This window comes from Podarcis bocagei (assembly GCF_964188305.1).
Source record: "Podarcis bocagei genome assembly, chromosome: 7".
In the NCBI taxonomy this organism is placed as follows: Eukaryota; Metazoa; Chordata; class Lepidosauria; order Squamata; family Lacertidae; genus Podarcis; species Podarcis bocagei.
In genome coordinates, this window is record NC_138132.1 from 982,437 (window position 1) to 997,185 (window position 14,749).

General features: G+C 47.5%; 1 protein-coding gene across 1 annotated transcript; it reads left to right on the top strand.

Annotated features, from left to right (window-relative positions):
- Positions 1-2,804: 2,804 nt before the first annotated feature.
- On the top strand, positions 2,805-13,374 carry LOC308590285 (uncharacterized protein). Its single transcript, XM_081200186.1, has 6 exons — positions 2,805-2,951; positions 6,025-6,617; positions 6,799-6,880; positions 7,124-7,206; positions 9,017-9,143; positions 9,637-13,374. Exons 2-6 carry the CDS (start codon positions 6,201-6,203, stop codon positions 12,063-12,065), a joined length of 3,138 nt encoding a protein of 1,045 aa, XP_081056312.1. The 5' UTR covers positions 2,805-2,951; positions 6,025-6,200; the 3' UTR covers positions 12,066-13,374.
- The last annotated feature ends 1,375 nt before the right edge of the window (positions 13,375-14,749 follow it).

Here is a 14,749-nt window from a genome sequence, read left to right on the forward strand (position 1 = left end):
CAGAGGACGAGATGGTGGGACAGTGTTCTCGAAGTGACCAGCCTGAGTTTGACCAAACTGCGGGAGGCAGTGGAAGACAGGAGTGCCTGGCGTGCTCTGGTCCAGGGGGTCACGGAGAGTCGGACTAAACGACTAAACAACAACAACAACTGCTACCAGTGCCCTCTGTCAAGAGCTTGGGTGTAACCTTTGACGCCTCCCTCTCTATGCAGGCGCAGGTTGCAGCCACAGCAAAGGTGGCGTTTTTCCATCTCCACCGTATCAAGCAGTTGGTCCCTTACCTTTCTCGCCCTGATCTGGCCACAGTGATCCATGCAATGGTCCCTCCAGGCTTGATTACTGTAATTCACTCTACATGGAGCTGCCCTTGAAGCTGACCCAGAAACTCCAGCGGCTGCAGAATGCTGTGGCGAGGCTCCTTATGGGGTCCTTGCTCCAGGATCACATTCATCCAGTGCTTTTCCAGCTGCACTGGCTCCCGGTGGAGTACAGGGTCAGGTTTAAGGTGCTGGTTTTAACCTTTAAAGCCCTACACGGCCTAGGACCCTCGTACCTACGGGACCGCCTCTCCTGGTCTGCCCCACAGAGGACCTTAAGGTCCACAAATAACAACACTTTGGAAGTCCTGAGCCCCAAGGAGGTTAGGCTGGCCTCAACCAGAGCCAGGTATTTTTCGGCTGTGGCCCTGATCTGGTGGAACGCTCTGTCACAAGTGACTAGGGCCCTGCGGGACATGGCATCTTTTCCCAGGGCCTGCAAGACAGAGCTGTTCCGCCTGGCCTATAGGCTGGACTCAGTCTAAACCCCTCACCTTTTTTTTTTATGGAACCCTTTATATGGGATTTGTATATAATTTTCCCCTTGGCTCTTTTTGCTGGCCTATGTAGGACCAGCATGGATAGTTGGCCCCGGTGAATATTTTACATTTTCTCCCCTTACGGCTTTGATCTATGGGCTACCACTAAAACAAGGTTGCATTTTAAGCTGCATTTTAAACTGCAATCTGACTTACATTTTAATCAACTGGTTTTTTGGTTTGTTTTGTTTTCAATGTTTTTACTGTATTTAAATTCAGTGTTAGCCGCGCTGAGCCTGGTCTTGGCTGGTGAGGGCGGGGTATAAATAAAAATTTATTATTTTTTTATATAAAATATTTTATTACATTTTTCAGATACAAACTCCAGACATACAAAAAATACAAGAAAGAAATAAGAAAAAAGAAAAAAGAAAGACGAAAAAAACCAACTTTCCAAAACTTTTTTATACAACCTACTGGACTTCCCCACATCTTCCTCACCCTGCGTTCTTTACAATAAAAATATCAGCAAATTATTACCTTGTTTCATGTCTTATTTTGTACCTTTCAGATATTATGTTTTTGGATTTAAAATACTTTTTGTCAATTACTTGTACCTTAAATTAAACATAATATTACTTTAAATTTCAACCTTTTCTTACTTATAACTTAGTTTCCTGTTTCACCAAATCTAATTGCTGAAGCTAAAATTTCCAAATCGTGCAAATTCTTAACATTCATACAACTTATAATATTTTTGTAAATAGTCCTTAAATTTTTTCCAATCCTCTTCCATTGTTTCTTCTCCCAAATCTCGGATTCTGCCAGTCATTTCAGCCAGTTCCATATAGTCCATCAATTGCGTCTGCCACTCTTCCAGTGTGGGTAGATCTTGTGTTTTCCAGTGTTTTGCGATGAGAATTATTATTATTATTATTTCCCCAGCCACTCTGCAGGGCTCACAACAGAATGTTAAGATACAATAAAACATCAAACATGGAAAACTTCCTCAAACAGGGCGCTGCTTCCGGATACCCGTTTCTGGAAGCCCCGGGAGAGGAGCGGAGCTCTGGCGCCCGGATCCCGCTTGCTGCTTCCCCATGGACGCGCCCCGGCCAGATCCTGCAGCCTCTCCCGAGGTCCTTCGCTCTTCACGCAGCGCATCCCTGAAGGCGCTCGAGTCCCACCTGGCTGGATCCCCCAGATGATGGGATGCGCAAAAGGGGCTGCCTCGCCGTGCGCGCGGCGGTGTCGGGAGCGCGCCGGGCCCCGCCGCGCATGCGTCCCTGCCGCTGGGCCAGCCGAGCTCCTTCCGTGGACCTGGAGAGGTCGGCCGGCGGGCGCGCGCCGGAGGCTGCTGCTGCGGGGCTGGCGGGGCAGGTGAGTGGCGGGGGCGCGCGGGCGCGCGGGACGGGTCTGGCCGAGCTGCCTCCTGCTCCGAGGCAGGCGCACTCTGCGTGTGCTCAGAGGCACGCTCGTGGCCCGAAGAGGTTCGGCCGGAGAGCCCCACGCCAGCCAAGGCTTGTAGCCGGACAGGTGCCTTTCCCGGCGGGGCTCGGAGCGAGGATGGAGCCCCCAACACACACCCACACCCCCGCCGGGGCTCCGCTTTCGGAGAGCTGAAGGCCAGCCTAGAGGGTCCCCCAAATAAGACCCCTTGGGCGTGTGCAATGCATGGGACTCCAGGGAGGGAGGGCGTGGGGAGCTCCGCTTTGCAAGGGTGAAAAGGATCAGCTCAGGAGGCCAGACAAGAAGCTCATAGAAATAGTGAATTCTTATTCTTCTTATTATCAGGGGTCCCCAGGGTCACCTAGCCCAACCTCCCGCAAGGTAGAACTATTTTGCCCAACCTGGGGCTCGAACCCACGACGCTGAGATGATCGAGCCTCGCGCTTGACCCGCCCCTCTTGGGCTTTATCTCTGGGTGTCTGCAGTGCGCTTGGCTCCTCCTGCGATCCTGGGATAAAAAGAAGGCGAGCCTTGCAAGGGTTAAAAGGAACCGAGCTGCAATTCCTAGAGATGACGGGAAATAAGGGGGGGGGAGGCCGAGGTCCTCCCGAAGGAAAGCCCCTCCCACATTCCCAGCTTTCTCCCTGAAAGGGGGTGGCTTTTGTCTCCTCTGCAAGACCTGCGCCACTGGCACCTTTGGGATCTGGTACGTCTCCTCTCTCTTCCCCATGGGGCGCATTGGGGGTCCCAGAGCTGCAGGGCAAGGTGCATGGGGTGCCTGCTGAGGACCCCCAAGTCAGGGTTCTGCACCCTTCCTTCTCTACAAAGCCAGGGAGGGGGCGAGGGGGCAGGAGCTCCGCAGCTCTCCTCTTCCCTTGGATGGAGACCCTGCTTGGCCCCTTTGGGGAGGGGTCCCTGAGCCAGGGAGAAAAGGGATTGAGGAATCGGGGTCACGTTCCTTAGCCCAGGTGGCAGCCAGATGGAAACCTTTGGACGCTGAAACTTGGTCTGTATGGTGAACAAATAAACAAAGTCCATGCATCTCACAGTGCGCAGTTAGACCCATGGAACTCCCTGCCACAGGAGGAAGGGCTGGTCACCAAGCAAGAGGGTTTTCAAAGAGGATGAGGCCAATCAGGGAGGAGCAGGGGGCTACTGACAACAATAACAACAACAACAACAACAAAACAATTTATCAACAACAACAACAATTTATTGTTTATGCCCCACCCATCTGGCTGGGAAGCCACTCTGGGCAGCTTCCGACAAAAGATTAAAAATACATTAAAACATCAGTCATGAAAAACTTCCCTAAACAGGGCTGCCTTCAGATGTCTTCTAAAAGTAGGATAGCTGCTTATTTCCTTGACATCTGATGGGAGGGCGTTCCACAGTGCGGGCGCCACCACCGAGAAGGCCCTCTGCCTGGTTCCCTGTAACTTGGCTTCTCGCAGGGAGGGAACTGCCAGAAGGCCCTCGGAGCTGGACCTCAGTGTCCGGGCTGAACGATGGGGGTGGAGACGCTCCTTCAGGTATACTGGACCGAGGCCGTTTAGGGCTTTAAAGGTCAGCACCAACACTTTGAATTGTGCTTGGAAACGTCCTGGCCATGATGGTCATGCTCTGCTCCCACAGCCAGAGGCAGCCATGCTTCTGAAGGCCAGCTGCTGGGAAGGTCTTCAGTCCTGCTGGTGGGCTTGCCAGAAGAGGCCCCCTGGTTGTCCCCAGTAAGAACAGGAGACCAAATGGAAAGCAGAGCGCAACCTGGGGGTAACAGAATAAAGGATGCCAGGAGGAGCTGCCTGGACTGGGTGGACACAGAGGAAGAGTGAGAGGAACCAGCTGGGGGACCCCCAAGGGAAGGTGGCTGTGGGCCAGGGGAGGGAGCAGACTGGGAGAATGCGTCTGAAGCTGAAGAGATAACAGGGCTTAGTGAGTGGGGAGAGTCTGTGGCAGAGAGCAGTCCAGACAGAGGCAGAAGCTGCAGCAGGAAAGTGGGAAGAGGGAGGCAATGTTAGAAACCCAGATATATAAGCTAGGGGCCATTTTGGAGCAAGACAGCTCTCAAGTCTTATTTTTCAAATGATGGACTGACTGTGATTGATTCTCAGTTAAACATCCTGCTAGTTCAGATGACCTTGAGTTGGATTAAGAGTTTTGAGAACTTAAAGAAGAAAAGTCCCTTGATCCAGGAGCAGTCCACAGATATATTGGCCTGTTCCAAACTCTCTTTCTTAATGGTGACATGGACCATTCATGACGTAGGGATATTCTTCACAACCGTGAACAGGGCAGTCGGGTAGGCAAAGTGAAAACAATTCACTATAATGTTGTTTGCTGCTCCTGCTCAGAGTGCACAGAAAAAACATTCTGGTTCCAGGAATTCATTCTGAATGCGCCAATAAAATATAGCTGATGGCATTCTACAGGAGGGGGTATTAGTGTGTGAAAACAGTCCAGATCCAATGATACCCAGATGGTGGAGATGCCAGCTGCTATCCTGGCACCCAGGCAGCTTCACTTGGTGTTGCTCAGAGTCTGAGTTGTGGTGCAGTCCAGCCCTGGTCCCAAGCAAGACTCACCCACGCTTGCCCAGGGATCATTTCTCTTCTCCTTAAAGTAAAGGTAAAGGGACCCCTGACCATTAGGTCCAGTCGTGGCCGACTCTGGGGTTGCGGCGCTCATCTCGCTTTATTGGCCAAGGGAGCCAGCGTCCAGCTTCTGGGTCACGTGGCCAGCATGACTAAGCCGCTTCTGGCGAACCAGAGCAGCGCACGGAAACGGCGTTTACGTTCCCGCCAGAGCGGTACCTATTTATCTACTTGCACTTTGAGGTGCTTTTGAACTGCTAGGTGGGCAGGAGCAGGGACAGAGCAACGGGAGCTCACCCCGTCACAGGGATTCGAACCGCCGACCTTCTGGGAAGTCAAGGAGGAGGAGGCTAAGTCGGCCATGATTAAATGGACCCAATATCTAGGTCACACCATACAAATGTCTCAATGGGAGAATTTGTGGAAGGTAAATTGGAGGTTTACCGCCTGTTGTTCCATAAGGGAAAATATGCAAAAAATGTTATACTGGTGTTACCTGACGCCGCACAAACTCTCCAAGATGTATAAAAATACACCAGATGTATGTTGGAGATTTGGGGAAGCAGGAGGCACCATGATTCATATATGGTGGCCATGCCAGAAGATCAAAGAGTTCTGGAACGACATTCACTCAGAACTAAAAATAATGTTAAAGGTCAATTTCCCTAAAAAAACAGAAACATTTCTTCTGAGTATTACAGGCACAGATATCACCAAGGGTCTAAGGAAATTTTTTTTTTTGTATGTAACCACGGCCGTGAGGGTGACTATTGCAATATATTGGAAAAATTACAAACTTCCTACCAGAAAAAAACTGGTTACTCAAACTTACATACTATGTGGAATTAGCCTCTCTTTCTGAAGGAATTAGAGAAAAACCCAGACAGGAGTTCATTCTAGGATGGGATAATTTTAAGAACTACTTGAAAAATAGTTGTAATATAAACATGCTAGTTGCCTTTGAATGATTTCTGTAAATAGTATATATAAAGGAAAATGATATCAAAATAGAAAAGAGAATTTTTACAAATAATAGCAATAAATTTAATATAATATAAAGGGAAATACGGAGAAAATGGGAGGTAAAATGTATGTGTAGAAAATACATAGTTAAAATTGTATTTGAATTTCTTTTTCTTTTTCTATTTTTTTGATACTTTTTTCTTTCTATTTTTTTGGTGAACCTAGATATCTTTATCGGACTGACTGAAATGAAGATAATTATGTGTTGTATATATATGGAAAATAATAAATAAAGCAATTAATAGAAAAAAATACAGCAGGCACCTCTCATTAGGACAGGCAGAACTTGGCAGAAGGCCAAAGTATCCTTCCGATCTCCTGGAGGTGTCCAGAGAACAGAGATGGATGAGCAAGACTCAGCTGGCCCTGAAGCAGGAAGAGGCCATGCCATGGAAACTGGGAGCAGTGGGGGATTCTGGGAAATCTCTGTGAAGAAGGAACTGGTTGAGGAGGACACCCTTTGCTCAGAGGTGCAGAGCCAGCAGCTCAGGCAGTTCTGCTTCCAGGAGGCCAAAGGACCCCGAGAGGTTTGCAGCCAACTCTACCACCTTTGCCATCAATGGCTGAAGCCAGAAAGGCACACGAAAGCTCAGATGTTGGACCTGGTGATCTTGGAGCAGTTCCTGGCTGTCCTTCCAGAGGAGATGGAGATCTGGGTGAGGGAATGCGGAGCGGAGACCACCTCCCAGGCAGTGGCCCTGGCCGAAGGTTTCCTCCTGAGTCAGGCAGAGGAGAGGAAGCAGGCAGAGAGAAAGCAGGTGAGAGAGACTTTCCTCTGGATACTCCCAAGGGGCTCCAAAGAGGAGGGAGAGTATCGCCCAGTTCTCTACTAATTTGCCCATCCTTTTTTGGGAAAGCAAACCCATTAAAAAAGGAAGGGCCATTCCATTTCTAATCCTTCTCCTCATGCTCTGTTTTGAATGCTTTTCGCTCTTTCAGGGGAAAGAACTGTTTGCAGAAGTGGGTCTGGATTTCTCTGAGGCAGAACCGACTCCGTTGGATACCCGAGAGAGGCCACTGGGTAAGGAGGAATGAGTTTTTTCTCCATTTTGTCACATGTTGTAGATTTTGAAAGAACTCTGTGAGTACTTCTCATCTTTTGGAGAAGAGACTTGGGGTGAAAAATTCAGAGAAAAGGAGATACGTTTTTGCACAACTAAAATGGGAAATGGGTATAAACATCCTAAAGGGGTACTTTTTTGAAGGCCCATCTATAGTTTCCCCTCTGAGAGAAGCAGGCAGTCGTGACCTTTGTCTCTCGCAGGTGACAGGACGATGCCAGCCAGACCTGCTCAACCATCTCCTCACGATGGCGGAGGAGAAGCAGCAGCTGGGAAACCAGATCAGGTAGGAGGAAGGAGGCTATCATGGACTGGTTAGACACAGAGGAATGGTGGGAGGAGGAACCGCCAAGGAACGAAGGCTCAGGGCCAGGGGAGGGGTGGTGGGACGATGATGAGGGGTCAGAGGGAGAAAAGGAAGGAGACTGGGAGGAGGAGGTGTCAGAAGCTGGAGAGGCAACAGGGCTTAGTGAGCAGAGAGAGTCTGTGGCAGAGAGCAGCCCAGACTCAGAGGCAGAAGCGGAAGCAGGAGATGGGAGGAGAGAGGCAGGGAGGGGTTTGGCTTGTGTAGAGGCAAGGGGTCTCCCCATCCTCCTGCAACAAGCTCTCCTCCCTGCTTGTCTCCCACAACCCGGAGAGCCATGAAGCAGGAGGAGCAGTCTCAGGTTGCTTACGGAGTATTATGGAAAGGAAGGGACTTAGCTGGGAGAAATCGGGGCCTTTTGTCTCTGCAGCTGTCTCCTAATGGCAAGACCCACGGAGAAAAGTAGGTCATTAGGCCTGGCAATCCTACAAAGACCCCGTTTTTTTCTAATGAAGAGTTAAAATCACCCGTTCTGTGTAGGCAGAGAGGTGGGGCAACCAGGCTGCCTCTAGCATGAACAAATCTCTCTCCTCCTCCTGGCTTCCCTCAAAGAGGACCTAAACAAAGGCTGAAATGCTATTCAGGGAGGTTTATGTGCTGGGAATAAGGAACAGCAGCGTCCCCTTAACACACCTTCTGAATGTCGCTAGGATTGTTTTGTGGGATGTGAAACAAAAGAGCAGTCAAGTACAACCTTCCTAGAGTGAACATGTTTACACATGGGGAGGAATGTTTGCCCAGCCAGCAGGTAAACTTCCTGTTTCCTTCTGGGCTGCGACAGACTTCCTCCTCATGTGACTAAAGGTGGGCGAGGCCTCACCTATGCAGGTAACAACAAAAGCACAGGGCAGGGCAGCCATCTCTCTCTCTTTGACATTGAAGAAGCAACATCTGCTTAGCCAAAGATGCTCTCTTGGCCACCAGCTAAGAAAGAACAAAGGGACTGTCTCCTTATGAGATAGTTTCCAGGTGTGTGTTACTTTTCTAAGCTAAGTCTGCCTTTTGGGATCCGATTGTGAACAGAATGTGAGTAAACTCTTTTTACGGTTTTATAGAAGACTGTGTCGCGTCTTATCTTTTATGAGGGGAAAAGGGGAAAATACCAGAACAGTTATTATAGAGCCTTTAGTGAGCCTGAGCAAACGCATCTGCTGTGAGTTTAAAAAGGGGAATGTTACTCTGCTAAATTGTGGAACTTGTTAACACAAGTCGGAAAGGCTATAATCAGACAATAGATCCTCTCCTGCATCCCTGAACATTCCCACATGTTTATAAGTCATTACAGTTTCATTTCTAGATTGAATGTTAAAATAGGCTTCTAAGCGTTTTCACACTGTACCAAACCATGGCCAGGGTGCACCTAACCAGCGCCACCATTCACACAAAGGGGCTTCCCCCCCCATCCTTCTCATTCCCCCATTCACCTCTTGAACTTGGTCTTAGGGCATCGGGAGGGCCTCCTGACCCCCAGAACAGCACACAGGGAAATGGGATCCTTGCATAGGATTGCTTGCACAAAGAGAATGATTTGAAGAACACCAGGTTGTTAATAGCTCACATTAAAATACACAATGAATTATTCCATTAACACATTGAAATATTTATCCATAATTAAAATGTGCAGCAAAACAAACCCATTAAAAAAGAACAGCAGTTAAGAGGCAGAAAATAACAGAGTAAAGTGTAACAGATCACCTTTATGTTGCCTAAGAGGACAACCTTTTTCTTTTAGGGCCCAGTGTGCTTTAAAGATGTAGCTGTCCATTTCACAGACGAGGAGTGGGCGTTGCTGGATCCTGACCAGAGAGCTCTCCATAAGGAAGTCATGGAGGAGAATCATGGGATCTTGGACTCTTTAGGTAAGGCCTCCTATTGGATCATCCTATCTGCTTTGAAATTGAACACATCTCTCTATGGGAGGAACCTCTGATATTTCGATGGGGCTCAACAGTAAGCCTTGGATGAAAGACTATTGACAGCTTTCCCTGTGAATATTCTTCCTCCAGTTCTGCCTTTTCAAACCATGATCAGGCTGTCTGAACTGCCCAGGCCTACTTCAATGTAGGCTTCAGAGTGATTTAGGATGTAGAAGTAGCTTTTCCTAGGTTCCTTGTTATTGTTCTTGCTTCTTTGTGTTTTTGATTGACCAAAGATAGATTGACATTGGAGATGACACAGATTCCATGATTAGGCCAAACAGAAGCCATCCCAGAAAAGAGCCAGACCTTTTGAATTGCAGACAGTAAACTATGTAGGAAGAATTCACATCTAACTCCCTATAGTTCTTCCTGGGTCACAAGCATTATTTAGCATTGCTCCATAATCTGCTGCTCTAATCCATTTCTCTCTCAGTTGCAGGTGGTGATGAATTGGAAATGAAGAACAAGGGAGACCACAACAAAATCCACACAGTGGAGGAGCCATATCAGGATTCAGAGTGCGGACAGAGCTGCAGTCAGAGTTCCCATTCCACTTCCCATCAAAGAAATCCGCTTGAGAAGAAACCCCATCAGTGCTTGGAATGTGGAAAGAGCTTCAGTCGCCGAGGCCAGCTTACTGTTCATCAACTTATTCATACAGGGGAGAAACCCTATACATGTTTGGAATGTGGAAAGAGCTTCAATAAGAGCAGCAATCTCACTTCCCATCAAAGAATTCATACAGGAGAGAAACCCTATCAGTGCTTGGAATGTGGAAAGAGCTTCCTTCGCAGCTTCAGTCTCACTGTCCATCAAAGAAATCATACAGGGGAGAAACCTTATCATTGCTTGGAATGTGGAAAGAGCTTCAGTCAAAGGGTTGTACTCACAGCCCATCAAAGAATTCATACGGGAGAGAAACCTTATCAGTGCTTGGAATGTGGAAAGAGCTTCATTCAGAGACGCCAGCTTACTGTCCATCAAATAATTCACACAGGGCAGAAACCCCATCAGTGCTTGGAATGTGGAAAAAGCTTCATAGACAAAAGCCATCTCACTGTCCATCAAAGAATTCATACAGGGGAGAAGCCATATCAGTGCTTGGAATGTGGAAAGAGCTTCATAGACAAAGGCCAGCTCACTGTCCATCAAAGAATTCATACAGGGGAGAAGCCATATCAGTGCTTGGAATGTGGAAAGAGCTTCAATAAGAGCAGCACTCTCACTTCCCACCAAAGAATTCATACAGGAGAGAAACCTTATCATTGCTTGGAATGTGGAAAGAGCTTCATTCACAAAGGCCCGTTCATGGCCCATCAAAGAATTCATACGGGAGAGAGACCTTATCAGTGCTTGGAATGTGGAAAGAGCTTCATTCAGAGACGCCAGCTTACTGTCCATCAAATAATTCACACAGGGCAGAAACCCCATCAGTGCTTGGAATGTGGAAAGAGCTTCATAGACAAATGCCAGCTCACTGTCCATCAAAGAATTCATACAGGGGAGAAGCCATATCAGTGCTTGGAATGTGGAAAGAGCTTCAATAAGAGCAGCACTCTCACTTCCCATCAAAGAATTCATACAGGAGAGAAACCCTATCAGTGCTTGGAATGTGGAAAGAGCTTCAGTCAAAGCAACATGCTCACAACCCATCACAGAATTCATACAGGGGAGAAGCCATATAAGTGTTCAGAATGTGGAAAGAGCTTCGTTCACAGAAGCCACCTCACTGACCATGAAAAAATTCATACAGGGGAGAAAAAATATAAGTGCTTGGAATGTGGAAAGAGCTTCATTCAAAGAGGCCAGCTCACTGTCCATCAAACAATTCATACAGGAGAGAAACCTTATCAGTGCCAAGAGTGTGGGAGGAGCTTCAGAAAAAAGGACAGTTTCACTTCCCATCGGAGAATTCATACAGGGGAGAAACCCTACCAGTGCCAGGAGTGTGGAAAGAGCTTCCTTCACAAAGGACAGTTCATGGCCCATCAAAGAATTCATACGGGAGAGAAACCCTATCACTGCTTGAAATGTGGAAAGAGCTTCATTCACAGACGCCAGCTTACTGTCCATCAAATAAGTCACACAGGGCAGAAACCCCATCAGTGCTTGGAATGTGGAAAGAGCTTCATACACAAAGGCCAGCTCACTATCCATCAAAGAATTCATACAGGGGATAAACCATATAAGTGTTCAGAATGTGGAAAGAACTTCATTCACAAGTGCCAGCTCACTGTCCATCAAAGAATTCATACGGGGGAGAAACCATATCAGTGCCAAGAGTGTGGGAGGAGCTTCGGAAGAAAGGACAGTTTCACTTCCCATCAGAGAATTCATACAGGGGAGAAACCCTATCAGTGCTTGGAATGTGGAAAGAGCTTCAGTCGAAAGTACAGTTTCACTGTCCATCAAAGAATTCATACCGGGGAGAAACCCTATCAGTGTTCAGAATGTGGAAAGAGCTTCATTCACAAGTGCCAGCTCACTGTCCATCAAAGAATTCATACGGGGGAGAAACCATATCAGTGCTTGGAATGTGGAAAGAGTTTCAGTGACAATCACCAGCTCACTGTCCATCAAAGAATTCACACAGGAGAGAAACCATATCGGTGCTTGGAATGTGGAAGGAGCTTCAATCAGACGGCATCTCTCGCTTCCCATCAAAGAATTCATTCAAGAGAAAAGCCCTATCAGTGTGTGGAATGTGGGAAGAGCTTCAGTCAGAGCAGCCATCTCACTTCCCACCAAAGAATTCACAAAAGTGAGAGACCATTTCAGTGCCAAGTGTGTGGAAAGACTTTCAGCCACAGGGCCCGTCTTGCTTCCCATCAAAGAACTCACAGTGGGAGCGAACTACAGTAGTGGCTGTGTACAGATTTAATTGGAGGAGACTTTAGTTCGTATGAGGTAATGGTTGCAGCTGGGTTCTTTGCCACATCTGGTGCCCCATACATGACTAAGCCATTTCTCACCTTCTCACCCCTTGCCTTTTCCTGTAAGACCTATTACAGTCGTTAAGAGTCGTCAACAGGCTCATCTCAGCCACCTGCCAATCTCCCATTCCCACCACCCTTCTGAGTAATACCCCTCCCCACCTTCTCACTATATAGAAGGATCTGGCAACTTCTGTTTCAGTGTATCTGAAGAAGTGTGCATGCACACGAAAGCTCATACCAAGAACTAACTTAGTTGGTCTTTAAGGTGCTACTGGAAGGAATTTTTTTATTTTGACTATGGCAGACCGACACGGCTACCTATCTACAACTGGTGCCCCATAGTAATTCCTACCACGTACCCAGAACTGTGACTTGAAAGTCCTTCGCCAAGGTGTTGAATTCCTTCTTTATGTCATGCCTGGGGAGAGGGATAAGAGAGATTGGGTGACATTTACTGTCCATGATGAGCTTTCCTTGGAAGGAGTTGGTGTAAAATTTGAGATAGTTGATTGAATTAGATATTAATGATTTTAATTTTGTTTGAAGTGTCCTAGTTAATTGCATTTAACATTTTAGATAGAATGTATTAGTCTTGATTTGTATGCCTGCATTTTGTAACCCTCATTCCACCCTCCTGAACTATGTAACGCTGTGATGTGTATGTTCCCTACAGCTTGCAGCCTTTTCTGACCCCAGAAGGGCAGGTGATGTTTTGGGAAAGAGAGAAAGGGAGAAGTGTTGAGCTAGCATTTCCTTAGCCTGGTTGCCTAGGAACGTTGTTGAAGTGAGACATATGAGACCCAAATACAATAGAAATAGAAATACTTTGTTGTCACTTGTACAACTTATATACAGTGAGATTACACGAGCACCCCCCACTCAGCTCTCTTAGTCTTAATTCCCCTCGTTTACTGATGCACACCCACCAAACCCGAAAGTCAGTTGCCCTGTTTTTATCTTTTCATTCAGCAGCCTAACAGCCTAACAAATGGCCTGGGAACTGTGGGAGTCGATATTCGCATTAAGCAACACGTCCCATGATCTGAGAACTTTCTTGATGCAAGTGGAAGAGTGTTGTGGCATTTTATGAGTCTTTGTGTGCTGTGTATATTAGCTTTCTTCTAATGTGCCTCCTGGAAGCCTTTTCGAACTAGCTGCTCTGCTGAACAAGTGGTTAGCAAGGCTATCCTATTGCAATAGTTTGAATAAACTGGGTCCCAACAGAATTGCTCTCATTCCCTTGGTCCCGTGTTTATATTTGTGTTCCCTCACCTGGGAAACAAACTGATGGTGTAGAAGCAAATTCTTACTACCCAAGCTTTATTTATTATTTCTATAGATATTAAATTTCTAGAGCACCGTTGAGGAGGTTAAGGGGTGATATGATAGCCATGTTCAAATATATCAAAGGATGTCACATAGAGGAGGGAGAAAGGTTGTTTTCTGCTGCTCCAGAGAAGCGGACACGGAGCAATGGATCCAAACTACAAGAAAGAAGATTCCACCTAAACATTAGGAAGAACTTCCTGACAGTAAGAGCTGTTCGACAGTGGAATTTGCTGCCAAGGAGTGTGGTGGAGTCTCCTCCTTTGGAGGTCTTTAAGCAGAGGCTTGACAACCATATGTCAGGAGTGCTCTGATGGTGTTTCCTGCTTGGCAGGGGGTTGGACTCGATGGCCCTTGGGGTCTCTTCCAACTCTAGGATTCTATGATTCTATGATCTGAGGATGCCAGGGTGGTTCACATCATGAGTAGAGAGGTTCACAGTGCTTCCTCTTCCAGCGCCTCCAAGCTGCAAATTGGTGGGGCTCCTTCTTTTCTCCTGCTCATCTCCGTCTGCGCTGCTTTTACTCTGCTAGACCGGGTGCTCACAAGAGAGCAGTTGTGAGTCCCAGAACACCAGGACCCATTCCCGGGAACGCTGCGTACCTGTTCCAGTGCTGGAGGAGGCCGTGGGGCCTGCAAGAGTGTTCCCTAACGTTCCCCCACCAGCCCCACAGGCAAGCTGGATACATTTGTATCATATATATATCTGAAACCCATTCCATTGCTAGGGGGTAGGGGGTGGGATCCAGTGCTCAGGCCCCTGGGGATGAGGGGTTGAAATAAAGGAGGAGAAGGACCGCCCGGAGGACGGCCTTGCAGAGACACTCCTGGCCCCTTGCAGGACAACAAAGCAGCTTTGCCTTTGATAATTTAGTGTATGATTATGCAACTGTTATAATTTAGATATTATATTTTATGTGAGGGAATCACTGGGAATTTTGGTTATCATGTATATATGTTAAGTTTCAATAAATATATTTGAAAATTAAACAAACAAACAAAGCAGCCTTGTCGGGTGAGAGAGACCTCAGGCGACCCCTCCGGGCCTTTCACCCCTCGAGCTGTTGATACAGCTGGGACTAAGAGGCCATCCAAACACCCCAAATCCCAGTCACCCACGCAGGACGACGAGCCAGAGTGGGCCCCTCCACCTATAAACTCCCCTCCTAGTGATCTGCAGCGAAGAGGCTTGTAAACCCTTCAACGGAGTCCCGAAAGCCCTCAATGAAACATCAGGATTTCTCAAAGAACCATCGCTGACCAATGGGCATCGTCCAAGGTGAG

What these genes read in the sequence shown, in the direction of transcription:
- LOC308590285 (XM_081200186.1), top strand. Translation starts at nt 6,201, where the DNA reads ATGGATGAGCAAGACTCAGCTGGCCCTGAAGCAGGAAGAGGCCATGCC. An exon ending in AGCAGGCAGAGAGAAAGCAG is followed by an intron (nt 6,618 to 6,798) that starts GTGAGAGAGACT and finishes TCGCTCTTTCAG; the next exon opens with GGGAAAGAACTGTTTGCAGA. An exon ending in CAGCTGGGAAACCAGATCAG is followed by an intron (nt 7,207 to 9,016) that starts GTAGGAGGAAGG and finishes TTTTTCTTTTAG; the next exon opens with GGCCCAGTGTGCTTTAAAGA.